This window comes from Lepidochelys olivacea, assembly GCF_965140295.1.
Source record: "Lepidochelys olivacea isolate rLepOli2 genome assembly, chromosome: 1".
NCBI lineage: Eukaryota > Metazoa > Chordata > Testudines > Cheloniidae > Lepidochelys > Lepidochelys olivacea.
The window spans coordinates 141,138,528-141,160,575 of record NC_140411.1 but is presented as its reverse complement, the minus strand read 5'-3'; the positions used below and the strand labels follow the sequence as shown (position 1 = coordinate 141,160,575).

Genomic DNA, 22,048 nt, shown 5'->3' with positions numbered 1-22,048 from the left:
AAAATCTTTGACTGCTTGACACCTTTCTAAGAGGCATCCCACTGCCTATACTGTAAAATGGCCTCAATTGGCAAAAGATGTGTGTGGTTGTTTCAATGTTTAACTATTAAAGTAATTCTACCACCACCCTTCCCCTCATCCCCCTTTGCTAGTTAGCCTAACTTTTATCACAACTAAAATTTTGATAACATTTGTGTGGCAGGGACTTTTACTGGCGCTGTAATTTTTTCCTGTCAATTTAGGACTATACGAAAGCATCTGGCACACTTCTGCACACTTTCTGAAAACTGCATTCAAGTGCTTTAGCACATAATTATGCCACAAGTAGCGGTGTATTCCACACATGAAAGCAATAAATGCTAACAAAAAGTCCATGTACCTGCCACAGTGCAGATGTTTAAGTGATAGGATGCCCCAACACAGTGGTAACAGGACAAACCTATATGATCTCATTATGTTGCTGAAGATCTACTAACACATCACTTCTCTTGTCCAGTGGCTTCTCACACATCTCTACAAATTCGCCACACTGTGTTCTGTACATATGGTGATGTGTAATAGGTGCCTGGATGTGTTGTGTGGCATAGGGCTGGATTACCCAATAGGCAGACTAAGCACTTGCTTAGGGCACCAGCAAAGCAGGGGGCACCAAAAAAAAAAAAGTTTTTTGGAAAAAATTTGATATTTGAAAAAAAGCATCTAAGTAGTCATCATGGGAAAAATCAGAACTTTGTTAGACTTCTTTACACTCCACTACACACTCTTTCCCCGTTTTTCTGTTCTCTTTTTATTACTTATCCCCACCTAAACCAGGGGGGCATCCTACTAACGTAGATCGGAATAATGTGAGGAAATCAGATCCTGTCATGTATTGCAATAAATTTATGTTTTATTATTGATATATTCTTCTGAGTTATATTCTTGTTGGAGCTTGTGGCTCAGTTTGACCCATTTTTAGCAGGCCACATCTAAAAATATGGGAATGCTAGCAAAGGTAACCCATCATACTTATCCAAGACAATATGTGATGAACTCATTGGTCTAATGAGTGACAAAGTTTGTTCAGCTATTGTGGATGAAATAAGAACTGCTGGGTACTTCAGTTTATCTGTCGACTCTACACCTGATCTGTCACATATTGATCAATTGAGTATTGTACTAAGATGTGTGTCTCCCACAGCTGGAAAACCAGTTGAACGATTTAGAACATTCCTCAATTTGAAAAGCCACATTGGTGAAGAAATGGCAAATCAAGTACTGCATTAGCCCTGCCAAGTTTGCAAAACAGATTTCTCAAAGTGCAGAGGTCAGTCTTATGACAACGCTGCCAACATGTCAGGGCGTTATCAAGGAATGCAGAAGAAGCTTTAAGAACAGAACAAATATGCCATATTCATACCATGCGCTGCACACTCTCTCAGTCTTGTTGGCCGCAGTGCTGTTGATTGTTGTCCGGTGGCAGTAAGTTTTTTCTCAACAGTCCAGTTACTTTATACATTTTTCTCTGCCTCAACACACCGATGGGCAGTTCTTAAAACATATTTGGGCAATGACCGTGTTTTGAAATCTCTTTCTAATACTCGCTAGGAGGCACATGCAGTGGCAACAAGTGCAATTCTGGAGTCCTACTCAACGATTGTGGATGCATTAGAAAGTATAGCTGAAGACCAATCACAAAAGGGAGAAACTATATCAGAGGCAGAAAACTTTGCAAACAAGATGCAAGAACTAGAGTTTGTATTCATGTTGACCATGTGGAATGAAATTTTACACTTTTACCACACAAAAGTCAAGCTCTCCAAGAAAAAGAATTGGATTTGAAAACACGCGCAGACCTCTGTCAATCATTAGCAGACCACTTACACACTTTGAGGAATGATTTCGAAAGATTTGAAGACATATCAAAAGATATCTTGCCTGATACGATCTACAAAGAAGTCCAGTCCTACAAGCAAATCAGGAAAAAACAAGCAAATGATAGCAGTGCAACAGAAACAGCATTGAATCCTAGAATCAAATTTTGCAATATCTACTTACTATGCTATACTATAATTGATACACTTGAAGCTCATATAAAAGAGGAGAGGTGAAGTGTACAAAGAAGTACCAAGTAGATTTTCTTTTCTAAACGATATGGACTTATCTGACTAACAATATTCACAAGGTTCCCAAAAGGTTCCCTAGTTGACTCATACCCTGTTGACTTGAACATGAATCTCTGTGGAGAAGTACGGCAGTTCCACTGTTATATGCACGCAAAGTTTAATGAAACAGGAAAAATGAAATTCAGTCACATTGATCTTCATGACACAATACTGAAAGACGGAATACAATGTGTATTTCCAAATGTAGAGATCACACTATTGATGCGCTATCTAACATTGATGATTACTAACTGCTCAGCAGAATGCTCATTTTCTCAGCTGAAAAGAATAAAAAACCCTCAGAGAACAACAATGTGTCAGGACAGACTTGATTCACTTTCCCTATTGCGTATGGAAGCGGACATGCTTCGACGAGTCAGCTTCGATGATTTTATCCAGAATTTTGCAACCAGAAAATCCAGAAAGAAGCTATTTTAATTTCAGCATACATGTAAATTTTGTGTCATTTCGAAAAATAAAATTTTATTTTATGGTATAGTATTGTTTGTATTTTGAATTACATATTGGGGGGCACCATAATTCTTTTCAGTGCTTAGGGCCTCTAAAAGTCTTAATCCAGCCCTGTGTGTGGGCATAGTTTCTGCCAACAGGAATGAAGAAAGGAACAGTTTTGAGTGTAGACTGATTGCAACAGATGTACCTGATTACCGTTGGAAGCACTTTGGCATTCCAATTGGTGCATTAGCTGTGTTGATCGAATTTCCACCCCATTGCCAGAGCCACTAGTCCTAACAGTCTCCTGATATCTGCATAGTATTGGCCATCATGTGGTGCATAAGCATGTTGATGTATGACAGCTTTTTCAGTACTGTGACACAGGTGGTATGGTATTCACAGCATTTTAATAAAAGGAGCCAACCACCAGTACATACAACATCTGCATGCAATTAACGTAACATTTCTGTTCTGTCCCCACTCCACTGCACCTTAGTGAAAAAGACGACAGGATATAAGACTATTATTTTTGCAGTGTGCAGGGGTTTGTGTATACGTGTGCTAATGCAGTTGTGGTTCTCTCTGGCCATACTTTGAGGATACAGTGGCTTTTCTGAATAGTGTACCAAGCATCTTCTGGACAAAGTAATGGGACCAGCCCCTGGCGCCTATTATTATTTCAATCACTTTTGTATCAGTCCCTTTATCCTACATGATCCATGTTTACTTTCATACATAGCATTACCAGTGTGCAGGGGGATAACTCTTCAATTCTATTTAGGCATGAACAGTTTACATACCAGACTCAATATTCTCAATTCCATGTTTAAAAAACCTCACAGTAAAAAATACGGTCTTAATTATCCATTTCTTAATGGTTTTGTCTATGCTAAGATTTAAGGTGTGATGTTGGCACATGTTAGCTAACATATGCTAATTAATATATAGAAAATGTCTAGGATAGACAAGGCTTTAACTAGACCAGTTTAGCTTTGTCTACACGACACATTTACTATGTATTAATTTGCATGTATTATCTAACATCACACCTTTAAATTCTAGTCTAGACAAAAAAGGACAATCATAGAATCATAGAATATCAGGGTTGGAAGGGACCTCAGGAGGTCATCTAGTCCAACCCCCTGCTCAAAGCAGGACCAATCCCCAATGAAATCATCCCAGCCAGGGCTTTGTCAAGCCTGACCTTAAAAACTTTTAAGGAAGGAGATTCTACCACCTCCCTAGGCAACGCATTCCAGTGTTTCACCACCCTCCTAGTGAAAATTTTTTTCCTAATATCCAACCTAAACCTCCCCCACTGCAACTTGAGACCATTACTCCTTGTCCTGTCCTCTTCTACCACTGAGAATAGTCTAGAACCATCCTCTCTGGAACCACCTCTCAGGAAGTTGAAAGCAGCTATCAAATCCCCCCTCATTCTTCTCTTCTGCAGACTAAACAATCCCAGTTCCCTCAGCCTCTCCTCATAAGTCATGTGTTCCAGACCCCTAATCATTTTTGTTGCCCTTCGCTGGACTCTCTCCAATTTATCCACATCCTTCTTGTAGTGTGGGGCCCAAAACTGGACACACTACTCCAGATGAGGCCTCACCAATGTCGAATAGAGGGGGACGATCACATCCCTCGATCTGCTCACTATGCCCCTACTTATACATCCCAAAATGCCATTGGCCTTCTTGGCAACAAGGGCACACTGCTGACTCATATACAGCTTCTCGTCCACTGTCACCCCTAGGTCCTTTTCCGCAGAACTGCTGCCTAGCCATTCGGTCCCTAGTCTGTAGCGGTGCATTGGGTTCTTCCGTCCTAAGTGCAGGACCCTGCACTTATCCTTATTGAACCTCATCAGATTTCTTTTGGCCCAATCCTCCAATTTGTCTAGGTCCCTCTGTATCCTATCCCTGCCCTCCAGCGTACCTACCACTCCTCCTAGTTTAGTATCATCTGCAAATTTGCTGAGAGTGCAATCCACACCATCCTCCAGATCATTTATGAAGATATTGAACAAAACCGGCCCCAGGACCGACCCCTGGGGCACTCCACTTGACACCGGCTGCCAACTAGACATGGAGCCATTGATCACTACCCGTTGAGCCCGACAATCTAGCCAACTTTCTACCCACCTTATAGTGCATTCATCCAGCCCATACTTCAACTTGCTGACAAGAATACTGTAGGAGACTGTGTCAAAAGCTTTGCTAAAGTCAAGAAACAATCCATCCACTGCTTTCCCTTCATCCACAGAACCAGTCATCTCATCATAGAAGGCAATTAGATTAGTCAGGCATGACCTTCCCTTGGTGAATCCATGCTGACTGTTCCTGATCACTTTCCTCTCATGTAAGTGCTTCAGGATTGATTCCTTGAGGACCTGCTCCATGATTTTTCCAGGGACTGAGGTGAGGCTGACTGGCCTGTAGTTCCCTGGATCCTCCTCCTTCCCTTTTTTAAAGATTGGTACTACATTAGCCTTTTTCCAGTCATCTGGGACTTCCCCCGTTCGCCTCAAAGATAATGGCCAATGGCTCTGCAATCACAGCCGCCAATTCCTTTAGCACTCTTGGATGCAACTCGTCCGGCCCCATGGACTTGTGCACATCCAGCTTTTCTAAATAGTCCCTAACCACCTCTTTCTCCACAGAAGGCTGGCCATCTACTCCCCATGCTGTGCTGCCCAGTGCAGCAGTCTGGGAGCTGACCTTGTTAGTGAAGACAAAGGCAAAAAAAGCATTGAGTACATTAGCAATATGTGCTTGAAACTTATATGGTTACAAAGTGCAATAAAAGCACGCTTACTGAAATTGGTTGTATTAAGTAATGGCTTAATCTAATACAGGAGTAATAAATTTTTTTGGTCAAGGTCAAAATTTCTTTGTCAAGACATCACAGACGTACGCCTCACAGACGTACGCCAATCCCAGTTCACAGAAATGCAAAGGTAAAACTATAAACTATTGTTGTTGTTAAATACTAATTACTGCTTTTTTGCTTTAAATGTCCAGGAATGTACCTGTTTGTCAACCAGGAGAACTGCTACCTCATTCCCCTGGACCCCAAAATTAGGATTTAACCTATATACTTTAATAGAAATAGTTTGAAGGTAATTACCTATGTGTTAGCAATATGTTAATTTGAGCCATGGGCGGAGCCATTATGTAATCTTTTAGACCATTGGCCTATTGCTCTTATCTTGTTTTGCTGCTAGAACCTATCCAGGGGCTTGGGAACTCCCACCCCGTCGCTTCTCTCCGCTCAATAAGCATCCTATATAATCTATGGTAATAAATTGTTTTGCAGGGTCTCTTAGCCTAATAAGCAAAGTGACACTCCGCCAGCACTGTGCATAATAAACTCCTGAGCTTGACTCGACACGGTGTCCATTTCTGTTCCTTCAGATGCGGGCTCGTCCAGCAGACAAGTTTGTGAACTGATTGGGAGCCTGAGACTGACATCCAAAGAGAGGTGAGTATGTTTAATTTACCACCTCATTAGGCTAGGAGTCTCTCATCCCCTTCAGACACATCTTGTTCCTACTTTTTAAAATTTAAGTGAGAAGGAATCTAGACATGTGTAGTCAAAGCATAGGGGTTAAACAGGGGTACCAACTGGGAGGGGAGGCGAGTACAAGAGAGTTATGTACTGTTTAAACTAAGGGGTGTGTTACGGAGGACTTGGACAAACCACCAGCATGAACACATTTGCTTGGATTTTCATTTCCCTACAAAAAACTGTTCCGTCCTTTCAGGGCTATGAATTCCTTTCTGGTGTAAAAGACACCTCAGTTCTGACTAAAGATTTCTGGGCTCAACATTTGTTGGAATGTGTAGCGTCTGTTGCCTATCCAGTTTTGGCACACCCTAGCCACTGCCCCAGTTTCCCCTCTTGGACTGCTCAGTAACTCACAAAGGCTTTCATGTATGCAATAACACCTCTAGAGATCTAGTTTATTCACAAAATTCAAATGGGAAAACAAAACTCCCTAAAACTCCCTGGCTTTTCCTTCAGCCAAATGTTTCTACACTTCAGCCTTGCTGGTTGGAACAGGGACTTGGAACAGCTCAGGCACTGTCCCTAGGAGCTAAGAAGAGCCTTTGTGTAGGGCTGCTCGCACCATCCTTCTGCTCCCTATCAAGCAGTTACTCCCTATCTGAAGTCTCCCTATGGAGAGGGCCCAAGGCCTCTCTGGCTCTCCGCAGGCATCTCTGTTATAACCCCAGATGCCTGATTTAGTCACATGATCCATTTGTCACATGACATTACTCATTTTTTCAACTTGGGGAGGTGAGCTGTGTGTCATAAATAAGGCTAGGGCCCATCTCCCTTTAAAAAGAGACTAGCTGCCTGTGAAAGCATGTTTAAGCAAAAATGGTTTGTGGTTTTTTTGGGGGGAGTTTTGTTTTCTGAACAGCTCCTCTTCTTGACCAAAATTAAAGAGGTTTGACTGGCAACTGGCATGGAAGTAGCCCTCACCAAGGAATGCCCCCGAGTACTCCTGTAAAATTGGTTTTCATTTGACTGGGTTAACAAAACTGTAAACTCGTTATGGACACAACTGTGTTTTACTCTGTGTTAATACAGGACCCAGCAAAACAGGCCCCTGATCTTGACTAGTGCTCAATAGGGACTACTCATGTGTGTAAAGTTGCTCAAGTACTTAAGGCTTTGCAGAATTAGAGCCTAAACAAGCATAGTTAAGCACTCAAGTCAGGAAATGCCATACTTAAAATTGCACATGACCATAAGTCTGCCTCCTGAGCACACTATCACAGTGTGGTCTTTAATTATATGATCACATATGGTTTCTCAAATAATACAGTATCATACTTTTTCTTCTTTCAAGCCTAAAAACATATGTAGCATCTTGTAATATGGTATACTATTTCATGTATTTCAGGCAGTCCACAAAAGCCATTTATATACAGGAAACCAATACTTATTCAACATACTAAATTATTTATGATACAACAAAGTGTAATGAAAAATTACTGATGTGTGGGCCAAATGGGTCCACACAGTTAATTCATCCTCTGAACTGCACATAAGGAAATCTCTGCCAATGCTTGAAAAGAAAATGAATATTACAGGAATATGTCAATCTATATTTGGGAACCCATATTTTATTTATATAATGAGTATATTTAAAAACATACTTAACAACAGGTCCAAATCAAAGTTTAGAGATCTTTACAAATTAATGTGATACCCAGAAACATGAATATTGACCACTAAAATGTGCTCAAAATACACATGATGGAGAACTTACAAATAAACAATGTGGAATTTTTAAGGTAAAAAGTGCTTCTTTCAAAAAATAAAAAGTAAGCAACTTACCAAAGTCACACAGCTTCAGAACATCACAGTGGCTTATTAAGAGATTTTCTGGTTTGATATCTAAAATATCAGAGTAGGAGAAAAAAAAAGTAAGAGTTCCTAATGTCCATTTTTAATTTTCAACTTCCTAAACACCATTTCATTGTAAAAGAATTACACTTAATCATACAGTGATAACAAAAATAGACCGTAGTAGAAAGTACTTGTAATCTGTAAAACTAATTTTCAAACAATCCTGTACTTTGCTAAACATGAAGAATTCATAGCTTCTGTATTGTGGTTTCTTTTAAAAGAATTTCTCAAAAGAAACGTGGGAAGAGTAAATCTGCACTTGCACTTATGCAAGGGTACAAAATCAACTTGTACATGTGGAAATGTCATTTAATTACCCAGTTTATTAGCAAAATGTAGGATTTGTAAGCTCAATATTTGTACACTTAAAATTACCTTCTGGAGCTCATTGGGTTTGTCTTCTAGAAATATTTTTGCTCTCTAGTTTCATAAACATATTGTTCACTCAGATACATTTAGTATAGTACCTATTGAGTAGATGCAACCTGTATACAGTAGTTACACGTTTACAATGTACTTCAGAAAAGTTCTCTCCCCTGTATTTTGTTTAATTTCATTTATAAGTCATTTTGTTCTCTATTTGTATTCCATTATTGAAATCATCCATTGGAAAACAAAAAAAAAAAAAACCAAAAAACCAAAAAACACTCTTGGAGAACCACACTGGAAAACAAGGCTTTATAAAATAAGAACATAACAAAATTGGATAAAGTCACACCTTACAGCATGTGTTACACAAATAATAAAGAATAAAGAGCAGGAGGGGAAAATGTAAGTCTTAATAAACATTTTCATAATTCCTTTTCCTTTGGCTAGGTCTCCATTGTAATTTTGTCTCATGATGCAAATAGTAGAATTTTGTCTCTAAGGATACCCAGGAGACATCAGCCTTTTATATTGATGAACAACATTTTAAAGTAGTCTTAGGTTCCCATGCTTTTGGTGGCTTCTAGGGAGAAACTTTAGCAGTCTTGTTTGAAGAGAAGTCTATCTGCATAGGTAGTTATCTGACAGTATCTGAAGTCACTTAGGTGACTTCAGGGCTTAGCTAAATTGAAATACTTTTTCTATACCCACTTAAATATGGTTTGTTTTAAAGGAAACTTTTTGTTTAAAGTAAATCCAAACACATATATGATACTTTTTACAAGCTGTAGCTATTTTCCTGTAAAAAGAAAATTGCTACAAGGGGTTCATTTCCATGTGGAAAGCTATACACACTTACCTCTATGAACAATGTCATTCTTATGACACCAGTGAATCGCTTTGATTAATTGGTAGATATAGCTTTTTACTTTTTCAGGTGGAACTCCATTCGGCATTTCTTCTAGCAATTCAAGCATATTCTAAATGTTTAAAATATAGATATTAATTAAGTAGTTTGACCCATACTATGATTCTAACAGACTAAAGTACCATAAATTATGCCATAAATCTAGCTCTGCAAACCAGCAGTTTAACATCCAAAGGCCATAATCTAGCCATATATAGCCTGCTTTCATTCTAGACAAAGATCTAGTGAATACCATCTACTGTAAAGGTGAACCAAAAAGCTCTTGTTAAAATAGAACTGCTTAAACCCCCAAATAATTAGCAGACTTATAGATTTAAATTGCTAAAAATATTCAGTATGAGCTCATTTTATTTACAAATAATTGCTTAGAACAGAATTCCCCTGCATGATGTGACAACATGAACATTTCTCTAATGCAGAGAAAATACTAAATATCCTGCAATAGTTTATGCCAGTGCTTCCTGAACTTTTCAGCCAGCTGTGCCAGTTTCACATACTAAGGCCTTGTCTAGACAAAATTACCCTGCTTTAACTATACTTGCATAGCTACCTATTCCTATAGGGAAGGGCAAATAAGCTGTAGCAGTATACGGCACATTTACACTGACATAACTGTCCACACTAAATGGTTGTACCAATGTAACTATTTCAGTAGGAAAAAAAAAAAGACCCCTTAACCCAAATAGTGATACTGGTTCAAAACCCATGTGCAGCTAAGGCCTGAGATTTCAATTATGTTGGCAAAGGCCTGCTACCTCACAATCAACTTTGTGTGCAGAAATGTACAATAGAGATTTGTCCATGCTAAATCCCATTTGAATGGATGGTAGGCAGCAGCTGCTCACTAGAGTACAGAAGAGAGTTTCATTAAGGTAGGAAGAGGGATGTGAGAACATCAGCCTCAAAAGCCTGAAGTACCATTACTTGAATATATACCAATAGTTAATCACTGCTTATGGTGCTTGCAAGGGAAACACAAAATTCTGATCCTGGTGCTGGAAAATTGAAAATAATATTTTTGGATATTTTGTTTTCCATAAAGTATACAGTTATCGATTTGGGAATTTACACAGATTTTAACAATTTACAAAAGCATTTCACTTCACCTTTGATGCACATTTTCTTCTATGCTACAATCTAGTTTTGAGTTTGGAAGCTGTCTTAATAATATATACAAAATATATATATACAGTATACAAAATACAAAGCATACACTAAAATCAAAGTATTTTTAAAAAATATGGTAGTATTCCAAAGGCACTTGAATGCTTTTCAATTTATTGATAGATTTAGTAATTTAAGACTATGGGGTATGGGTTTTGTTAAATCCATATTTAGAATATGGACAAATGATTACAGATATGTCTATTAAGACACTCTAATGGATTTAGACAAGAGTACTGTTCACTAGGAGGTAGTGTAAAAATCTGGACAAATAGGACAGCAAATTCCTTAGTGTTCAAATCTGGACAAGAATAGCAGTATCAAGTGGGTGAAGCATAATCCTATATGTTCATTGACATCATCAACTAAAGAGATGATGGAAAAAGACGACTAGTTAAATTTGGATTAGTGTAATCTGGATTTTAGTATTGCAGAGATAATACTCTTTAAAGGACAAAATGTGCCATCAACCAGCAGAGAGGCTAAACAGAAATTGGCTAACTGTAAAACATTTTCTTCAATTCTTCTCCCTCCTCCTCACTTAAAATATAAGAATTGCCTACACATTTATCATGGCCCTGAAAAATATCTGTAAGGGACTGTGGAATCCATTTAACACATTCTGAAAGCAAAAATCATTTATAAACTGTTAAGTGTAATTGAAAATAAAGAGGATAATTACAACAGCAATGATATCAAGGAAAAATTATGCATAGCAGCTATCCTCACAATTATATAATTTTACATTAATAAAAAGTAATGTTGGGTCACAAAAATACACTTCCTTCCTAACGTAGCAAGGAAATGCATAATAGAAGCATGTGCAACCTATTGTAGTCTCTTTGATATTTATTATTAATTCAAAATATGTGATTATTAAAATACACAGTTGAAATATTCATCTTTTTCCTTATGCTGGTCTTCTATATTTTTGGTATAGCAGTTTTAGCAATGTCAGCATTAATAAAAATGATATAAAGTAAATAACTATAAATATAACTAAATAGACAGCATAGTCCATATCGATATTTTTATACACACACACACGCTTAGCTTACAGAAGACTGCACTGATCATAGTGAGCACAAGTGGATTAAAGCAGGAACTTTAGAATCCAGACATTAAGGCTATAGAGGACCTAATGCAGTAGGAATTAACTGATTGTCAGATAGTGCATCACAAAACATGGACAAAGAACATGGACAAAAGAACCAGAATATGCAATATAGACTTAGCGTCATCTCACCCTGGATGTTTCGGATCACATCACATGATCACTTTATTACCTCAGGTAAGGCAAGCAGGTAGTGGTAAGGAGTCTCATCATTCAGTGAGCACTGCACACATTGTTAGCAACAAATGCTGAGGGCAGGGAAGGACTATAGATAGGGGGATGTTTTAACTGAGGACGACTAGCTCCCACCTGGTCCACAGCACAGCACCAGAAGGACATAAAATTATGTGTAGGGATAGGAAAAGAGAGCAAGGCCAGATGAAGGCTTTTAGCAAAAATAAGTGTTGGATTTTTTTTTTCAAATGAAAAGACAGAAACCAGAGTCTAGAATAGAGAGTTACAGCCTACTCTTGCCCTAGAGGGCTTACAGAAATAGCAGAGAACTAGTCTGTAATGGGCTCACTCTCCTGAGAAGTAGACTAAGGTGTAAGGAGTGCTAATATAGGGGCTAGAAAGAAAACGGTGGAATGGATTCTGATGCTGTCAGGAATGGAAAGAATTTAAGTCAGTCAGTCATAAGGAGATTTTGAGAGGTCCTACAATTTAGTTGGTTTCAAATATTTCACACCGTTTTCCAAAGATTAGATTTCTATGTGAAAAAAAATTATAAGAGCAACTCTGTTTTTAACAACAAGAGGAGAAAGAGAAAGAAACAACAGATACATAAGGACAAGCAATCTATGTTCCTGTTTTGGAAAACACACTATAGAAGGAATTTTGAGGTAAACACTTGACAATCATTCAACCTTCAAATTAAACTGGTTTATGGACCTTTGGGCAAAAAAACACAGACAAATAACGCTCTCTCAAATGACACATATTCCAGTCTAATAATGCTTGTTTGATTTTGTCTCTCTGCTTCACTGTACTATGTAAATATTATTACTTATGTCATTTGTGTAATTTTCTTAACAGAAGAAGGGACACGATATATACATTCTGTTTAGATTTTATTTAATTTCTTGGTTTCCCATTCCTACATTAAAATACTTTCATTTTTAGTGTTCAAATCCCTGTATTTATTGTTCATAAATTACTTGATGATTTTGCCTTGAAAGATGTAAAAGATCAACTCACTTTTTCCACATATTCAAACACTAAGTATAATTTTCCTCTTCTTCTGAAGGCTTCCTTCAGCTCCACTATATTTTCCTGTTTCAAAGTGCGAAGCATTTTAAGCTCTCGTAAAGTGGTTTCTTTGACTTCTTCATTTTCTAGAATATAAACAATGGTAAGTATGGTAAAACAAAATTTAGCAAAGAGCAACAAGAACCTTAGTAATCAAGGTTAACAATCAGTACACTAAGGTACAATATTCAGTAGACACAGTAAAAAGCCATCTAAAAACTGTAAACTATTTAAGTGATTTGGGTACTAAATATAACTAACTATTATAATGGACTTCAAGCACTCTAGTTTTAAACATTCAAAGAATTATCCCTGCACACTTCTCTCTCTCTGATACCACTGACGAAGGTTTATGATTTAACTTGGGCTCCCTCTGCTGCTTGGCTGGCTCTGCATCAGAAGAGGGAAAATATTGTACAATCATGTGTAAACTTGATATCCCTCACCCCACCGCTCTTAAAAATTTTTGGTTATCCAATAATTGTTTGCATTTACATGCTTCTCATCCTGAAGAATCTTAACATGCGTTACAAATTATGCGTACACAATGGACATCATCAATGAAATGGGAACTCAGTGCATAGCACACTGCAAACAATGGGGAAAAAGGGTCATTTTTGGTCAACGATTTAAGGACAAACCCATACCACTCTGAAAAGTACCATAGATCTCTACTAGCCATGGGAAGGACGGCAATGCAGAGCCCACAGAATCTCTGTTCTAAAGGTCTCACACAAAAGACTTTCAATATAGTGTTCAATGATACAGATACACAATTCATCTATCTCAGAAGGTGGAAGGGCTAAAGTTGATGTATAAAGATCTGAACCTGTTGTTCTATGGAGTCTAGGATTTCAATCTTAGACTTCTTTTAGATTCTAAGCTCTTTAAGACAGGGACTGTCATTTCCTATAAGTTAGCACAATGGGGCCCTGACCTGGCCGTTCTCTGGGCAATAATGCAGTATAAATGTTAACTAACTAAAGCCAGCCAGCCAGCAGTTGTCTTCCATACTGTAAGGCTTGACAACATTCTGTTTCTTAAAACAATTTCAGTGGATTATATTGATGTTTGGTTTAAAGCTTTTTTGGTTTTTATTAATTTATATGTACGGTGAAATTTATGTTGATTTATGACACTTATTGACATTTACTGACAAAAAGAAAGAAAGATAATCGTGTTTATAAGCCACTCAATGTAGTTCCTGAAATCTGAGCAGAATAAACATCCTGTGGAGAGCTCAGAGAGTTGTTTTCTAAGACAGGGTTCTCTCTTCAACAGCCAGCTCCAGTCCTGAAAAAACTATTCCGAAATATTGTGATGATTTGTTTGATAGGGATCATCACAATTCATTTCAGCCAGTATTTTCTGCTTTGGGTATAAAACAGGACTTGTGAATGACAAAGCTAAAAGACTTGCTGAATACATTATCCAGGCATCTTGGTGTTGCTTAGAGTTTGCACTGGATTAAGTAACACAGAGGTAAATTTAACTTTCCTGATACATCCTTGACAACCAATTGCATCTTCATGGCCACATCCCATGGCAAACAACACAGATAAAACATTCACCAAAATCTAACGGGTAGCATTTTTGAGCTATATAATTAAGGTTATAATTAGTCATTAGGCCAACACAGCCTAAGTGGTGGGACATAGCTGCAACATCCCAGGAAGGAATTATGCCTCTTGAGGTAAAAATTCCTCAATCGCTACCCCTTTGATCTATAGTGGGGAAGAAAGTCACTTCACACTTGACTTACTCCCCTGTTTGTGCCTGGCCAGCTCTGACAGTCAGTGCATGGACAGTAGGGGACAGAGCCTTTGCTCTGTTCATTTCCTTATCCTGTATCCACCCCAGTCCCTACGCTTGATACTCTGCCTGGCACCATAATCCAGGCAATGCTAATATGTCTGCACAGGAGAGGAAGGTAGGGATTGGGAGATGGAGCTTATTCCTTTGTGTGGCAACCTAGTTCAAGGACACAATCTAGCCTTCAGACAGGAGCTGATGTATCAAAGCACAGGACACTAGTACAGCTAACGCACCATCATCGAGGTTGTCATTTTAAGTCATCTCTCATATGTGAGGTCTTGTATTTTCATCAAGTATCTGCAACATGTTTATTTACAAAAATGATCACAGAGGAAGCAATTACCTTCACTGTCTTTAAATTTCTTGATAGCCACAATTTCATGCGTCTCCTATAAAACAAAAACAAAACAGGAGATGAGAAAGGCAAGATTTTTTTCTGAGCACTTGGATCAAATAAAATTTCCAGATTAAATACAGTGTTTTCATTTTACATTTGCAAAAAACACACAAAAGCAAAAAAGACTGAATACAGAATCTAGTAAAAATCTAAATGATTCGGCCAACTGCAGTATACGAGCCTATTCAACAAATATGCAATGATTAGACACTGAAATGTGAAACTCTTAAGTTAGACACCAAAAATGCATATTCAGATACATAAAATGAATGGCCTTGTTTTCAAAGGAGTGAGCACCTGTAGCTCCCATTGCTCAGCTGCTCTGAAAGTCAGGCCACTTATTTAGGTAATCAAATATGGATTTAAGTGCCTATATTTGTACACCCAAATTTAAAAATATTAAGTGATGGCCAAAATTTACAAGACTGATTAGTGCTTTTGGGTCCCCAACTTGAAACACCTAAAAGGTATGAGAGTTTTCCAGCAGGTGGGAACTCTGTGCTTTCTGAAAATCAGACCCCTTTCAGGTACCTCAAGGTTGGGGAGCTAAAACTAATCACCCCAAATCACTAGTCACTTCTGAAAATGGTGGCCTGTGTGCCTACCTCAGAACTACAGGTAACACAGCCTGAAAGAGCCTCTTGAGTCATCTAGTCTTGCCTCTGCACCCATAAAGGAGTCTCATCTAAACTGATCTTCACCACATTGTACCCATTTTACTCCTGAACATCTCTAGTTTATTTCCACTGGAGCATCCTATACCCTCTAAAACAAATATACAGCCTATTGACATAGGACACATATGAATATAAAAGATTTACTTGCTGTCTCATGTATTTGTCTGTATAGGATGTTGCAACTTGCTACAAGAAAGTCCCTACGTTACCAAATGTAGTAGTACATCTCTTCTAAAATGCCAATATTCCAGAGAGGTAACAGCACTTCACACAATCCTGAGGTCTGTCAGTGTACAGAGGCTGAATTAGGGGCCAGCAGCAAAACAGTTAAGTCATTTTGGAACATGTTCATACTTGTTATATTTACAAATGTGAAAACACGCACACAACTAATTATTAAAGCATCTGCTCTCTGTCATTCAATGTCACCAAATGTCCACAATATGTGATCCTAAATGAACAGTTTATTCGTCTATAAAAGCACGTTGGAAGACTACCATTTATTTCAGTGGGAATGGACTCAGGTCCTTTGAGATCCTTATGAAAGTCTTAATATTAGCAATATTCAAATCAATAAAAAAGATGTGGCATATTTATTTTAGAGCTGTTAGTGCAGAAACATAAAATGCTCAGAGCCAGAAGTTCAGGGCACTCCGCCTTTATGCTGCCTTAGAAAGGGTTGTCAACTTTCTAACTGCAGAAATCTGAACACCCTTGCCCCATCCCTTCTCCGAGGCCCTGCCCCCACTCACTCCATCCCACCTCCCTCCATCGCTCGCTCTCCGCCACCCTCGCTCACTTGCTCATATTCACTGGGCTGGGGGGGGGGGTGGCATACAGGAGGGGGTGAGGGCTCCAGCTGGGAATGTGGGCTTGAGGGTGCAGCCAGAAATGAGGGGTTCAGGGCTGGGGCAGGGGATTGGGGTGCAGGAGGGGGTGAGGGCTCCGGCTGGATACGCTGGCTCTGGGGTGGGGCTGGGGTTGAGGGGTTTGGAGGGTGTGGTGAGAGCTCTGGCTGGGGGTGCAGGATTTGGGGTGCAGCAGGGGGCTCCGGGCTGCAGCTGAGGGGTTCAGAGCTGGGGCAGTGGAGGGGGAGCGGGGTGTGGGCTCTGAGAAGGGGGCTCAGGGCTGGAGTGTGGGACGGGGGTCAGGAGTGCGGGCTTTGGGTGGCACTTACCTAAGGCGACTCCCGGGAAGCAGCAACATGTCCATCCAGCTCCTAGGCTGAAGGCTGGCCAGCAGGCTCTGCTGTGCACTTGCCCTGCCCACAGGTGCCGCTCCCGCAGCTCCCATTGGCCACAGTTCCCAGCCAACGGGAGCTGTGGAGCTGGCGCTCAGGGCGGGGGCAGCACGCAGAGCCCCCGTGGCTGGCCCTCAACCTAGGAGTTGGAGGGACGTCGCCACTTTCTGGGAGCCACATGGAGCCGGGCAGAGAGCCCACCAGCCCTGCTGCACCACCAACCGGCCAGGTCAGCAGTGCTGATCGGAGACACCTGAATTCCTTTTCGACCGGTTGTTCTGGTCGAAAACCGGACGCTTGGCAACCCTATGAAGCATCAGGCATATTGTTCATGCTATGTAAAAACAAAATAATCATGTGGCAATAAATTCATTTTGTGATCACCATGCCAGATTTGGTATAAATACCATGCAAGTGTTATGTTGTGCATTGATCTTAATGACCGACTATGGCCTCATGAGGAAAGTTAATTTAACAAAAGCAACTCATGTGGAAATCATTTTTGCTGTTAGTTCCTGATCATCTCTCACAGTACATTGTCCTGCCAAAACGCATCCGAAATATATTGGCCTAATTTGAAAGCTTATGCGTTACGTAAGTCCAGCTGAAATGAGAAAACTGATCAAGAAACAGCTCTGCTCACCAATTACAGAAAAAAGGGATGACAAGGCTGAGGACATAATATTGAATTGTAGTTAGAACTGCATTCTGAGAAGTTTGTATCTCTCACTTCAAATACAGCAGCACACATACATTTAATTATAAATTATTCATTCATTAATTAGGTTAGTCTAACCTAAATTGAGCAAATTATTCTTACTAGTTGTAACATCACCCATGAGCGATCTCAGTGTCAAATACATCCATCCACCTTACAGAGCCATCTTTCTGCAAAACCAAAGTTATTCATGGAGGCTGTTCTGCTGACTGTTACTGTACACTTTGAATAATTATTTAAAGCACTGTTTTGAGAAAAAAGTAAACATGTACTTAGGCTCCAATGTAGCAAAGACTTTTGCAAGTGGTTAACTGTACGTACTGTGAGTAATCCCATAGCACTCAACAAGACTCTTCACAGTACATAGAGCACATGCTTAACTCTTTGCAGGATCAGGGACTTTATTCTACTTTCAGCAAGGCTCACCAAGAGGCATGGAGTTTTCAAATGAGGGGCTTTTCTCATGCATACTATCTGGAAATCATATTATTAATGTATCTCAACAAGTTAAGAAGTTGAATCTATTGTTACATTTAACAAATTTTCATCTTGGGAGCCTTTTTACTTATATTGCTTATAAAACAATTTAGTTTTTATCACGATGAAGTAATTAAAAATGAGCATGTAACAAATTGCCTCTGTCTTATTGTTTAGGATTTTGAGTAAAATGATTAAATATTTAAGAGGAACTTCATATTATTACATAATTAAATAATTTTAAAAACAAATCAACAGTAGAAATGGCAACTAAACAGCAGGATATTTGAGGAACTGTGTTGATAACGTATCTTTTCTCCTTGAGAATTAACTTTTCTTTATCTATCTAGGTTTTTAGGAACCATTACTCTATTTTTAACTGTGTGATCTACCTTAGGAATTAGCTTGCTGCACAAGTTGCAGAAGACCCAGTCCCTCAAGAATAAATGCAGTATTTTCCTATCAATGGACAATCTAGTCCAGTATCCTGCCTCTGACTGCATCAGTACATCAGAGGCTTAGAAGGTTTCCAAGAGGAAAAAAAACCACCTAATGAGGGCTGTGATGGAGGAAATGGAATAGGGGATATCTTTTTGACCTCTACAAGTATCAGTTTATACTCTGAAGCATGAAATTTGAGTCCATTCATCCGTTCTTATCTTAGCTACATTTGTCATAAAGGGACAAAATTAACCAGCCCTTTACAAAATATCTAGCCACAGTATTTAACTTTATAACATTATGAAGACATGAAAGCCACAGATGACACATACATAGCATAATGCAGTACTTAAATGCCTGTTAACATCAGTGGTGCCTTCAGCTATCACATAGACATCTATATATTATCCAATTGCAACTATTCAGCATTATAAAAAACTACAGGAAAAGTACAAACTTATAATAATTATGCAACTAAAGATAAATCCTGCTGAATACACTTGACTTTCTATTTGTAGGAAAGGTCAGATGCGAACTGGCTGCCCATACGCCATGAGACCACTGGTGGGATCCATGAAGGGACTGAGGTTTTGCAATGCTGAGTGTCCTGCTCCTAACTTTTAGGTGCCTAGGAAATCACAGGAATCATAGAATCATAGAATATCAGGGTTGGAAGGGACCCCAGAAGGTCATCTAGTCCAACCCCCTGCTTGAAGCAGGACCAATTCCCAGTTAAATCATCCCAGCCAGGGCTTTGTCAAGCCTGACCTTAAAAACCTCTAAGGAAGGAGATTCTACCACCTCCCTAGGTAACGCATTCCAGTGTTTCACCACCCTCTTAGTGAAAAAGTTTTTCCTAATATCCAATCTAAACCTCCCCCACTGCAACTTGAGACCATTACTCCTCGTTCTGTCATCTGCTACCATTGAGAACAGTCTAGAGCCATCCTCTTTGGAACCCCCTTTCAGGTAGTTGAAAGCAGCTATCAAATCCCCCCTCATTCTTCTCTTCTGCAGACTAAACAATCCCAGCTCCCTCAGCCTCTCCTCATAAGTCATGTGTTCCAGTCCCCTAATCATTTTTGTTGCCCTTCGCTGGACTCTCTCCAATTTATCCACATCCTTCTTGAAGTGTGGGGCCCAAAACTGGACACAGTACTCCAGATGAGGCCTCACCAATGTCGAATAGAGGGGAACGATCACGTCCCTCGATCTGCTCGCTATGCCCCTACTTATACATCCCAAAATGCCATTGGCCTTCTTGGCAACAAGGGCACACTGCTGACTCATATCCAGCTTCTTGTCCACTGTCACCCCTAGGTCCTTTTCCACAGAACTGCTGCCTAGCCATTCGGTTCCTAGTCTGTAGCTGTGCATTGGGTTCTTCCGTCCTAAGTGCAGGACCCTGCACTTATCCTTATTGAACCTCATCAGATTCCTTTTGGCCCAATCCTCCAATTTGTCTAGGTCCTTCTGTATCCTATCCCTCCCCTCCAGCGTATCTACCACTCCTCCCATTTTAGTATCATCCGCAAATTTGCTGAGAGTGCAATCCACACCATCCTCCAGATCATTTATGAAGATATTGAATAAAACCAGCCCCAGAACCGACCCTTGGGGCACTCCACTTGATACCGGCTGCCAACTAGACATGGAGCCATTGATCACTACCCGTTGAGCCCGACAATCTAGCCAGCTTTCTACCCACCTTATAGTGCATTCATCCAGCCCATACTTCCTTAACTTGCTGACAAGAATACTGTGGGAGACCGTGTCAAAAGCTTTGCTAAAGTCAAGAAACAATACAGCCACTGCTTTCCCTTCATCCACAGAACCAGTAATCTCATCATAAAAGGAGATTAGATTAGTCAGGCATGACCTTCCCTTGGTGAATCCATGCTGGCTGTTCCTGATCACTTTCCTCTCATGCAAGTGCTTCAGGATTGATTCTTTGAGGACCTGCTCCATGATTTTTCCAGGGACTGAGGTGAGGCTGACTGGCCTGTAGTTCCCAGGATCCTCCTTCTTCCCTTTTTTAAAGATTGGCACTACATTAGCCTTTTTCCAGTCATCTGGGACTTCCCCGGTTCGCCACGAGTTTTCAAAGATAATGGCCAATGGCTCTGCAATCACAGCCGCCAATTCCTTCAGCACTCTCGGATGCAACTCGTCCGGCCCCATGGACTTGTGCACGTCCAGCTTTTCTAAATAGTCCCTAACCACCTCTATCTCCACAGAGGGCTGGCCATCTCTTCCCCATTTTGTGATGCCCAGCGCAGCAGTCTGGGAGCTGACCTTGGAACAACACTATAACCCACAAAGCCAATTTAGGCACCTAGACTCCCTATACTGTGAAGGGAGAGAGAAGGCACCTAGGAATGGGATCCACAAGAGCCACCTAAGTCAGTCAATAGGTGATGCTGATTGGGGGTAGAGTCCTGACCCTCTCTCGGAGATAGGCACCTAAGTCTGGGCTGAAGGGACCTTTGTGGATTCCACCCACGTGACCAGGACAGAGTAGTCATGCTTCCTTTCTAGTGCAGAAACCCAACAGCTCTCTAACACCATTTCAATGCAGGCAGGCAGATTGTCAGTTCTGGGGTTGCCTCTCCCTGCCTCATCAGAAAGGGGGAAAACTTGGTTTGACAAACAAAGGAATGGGCCAGCTCCTGGGAGGGGGAAGAGCTCATGCTCAGACATTCTGTGGTCAAGCTCCTTCTTGTGTCTCAATGTGCATGTGGGTGTTTGTCTCAAGGAGGGGCTTCTCTGCCTTCTACTGGCCAGGTGTGTGTGTGTGTGTGTGTATGGGGAGGGGGCAATTAGTGGAGCCAGCTGGGACTCTCAGTTCTCTCTCTGAATTGAAAGCCTTCCCGCACCTACATGCTATCTTGTTGCTACTGCTGCCCCTTCCCACCCTCTATATTTGAGGCATACTGAGCTGTGTTTTTAGGATGGTGAGAGTCTGACTAATTGCCTGTTTTGGGGATCAGAAAAGAATTTTTTCCAGGTGCCCCAAATAAACAGGGATCCGGAAGGTTTTTTTGCTTCCTTGCAGCATTGTGCAGTCACAGTTTAGGTTAGAAGGAGTAAGAACAGGAATTTTAATGTGAGGAGGTAATATAGGAATGTTTAGTTCATTACGATTTACAGCCAGTGTTGAGTGCAGATGAAGGCTAAAAGGGCCAGCAAGACCTTGGATATAGCTGGGGGTTCTTCTACCTGTAAATAGGGTTGCTAACCCTCCAGGATTGTCCTGGAGTCTCCAGGAATTAAAGATTGATCTTCAATTAAAGATTATGTCATTTGATGAAACCTCCAGGAATATGTCCAACTAAACCTGGCAACCCTACCTGTAAGGAGAAGGGGAGATCTGAAGTCTTCACAGACCAAGGCAAGGGAGAAAACTGAAAAACAAGCCCAGTCTTAGGTTATGTTTAAG

General features: G+C 40.2%; 1 protein-coding gene across 2 annotated transcripts in view; it reads right to left on the bottom strand.

Moving 5' to 3' along the window:
* CDKL5 (cyclin dependent kinase like 5) overlaps window positions 1–22,048 on the bottom strand; it is a 208,359-nt gene that overhangs the window by 53,992 nt on the left and 132,319 nt on the right. For both annotated transcript variants that reach the window (XM_084650302.1, XM_084650303.1), the window contains exons 5-8: window positions 15,003–15,048; window positions 12,794–12,930; window positions 9,250–9,370; window positions 7,953–8,012 (exon numbers count right to left, since the gene is read on the bottom strand). In XM_084650302.1, the coding sequence (XP_084506428.1) occupies window positions 7,953–8,012; window positions 9,250–9,370; window positions 12,794–12,930; window positions 15,003–15,048 (364 nt within the window). The remainder of the gene's footprint in view (window positions 1–7,952; window positions 8,013–9,249; window positions 9,371–12,793; window positions 12,931–15,002; window positions 15,049–22,048) is intronic.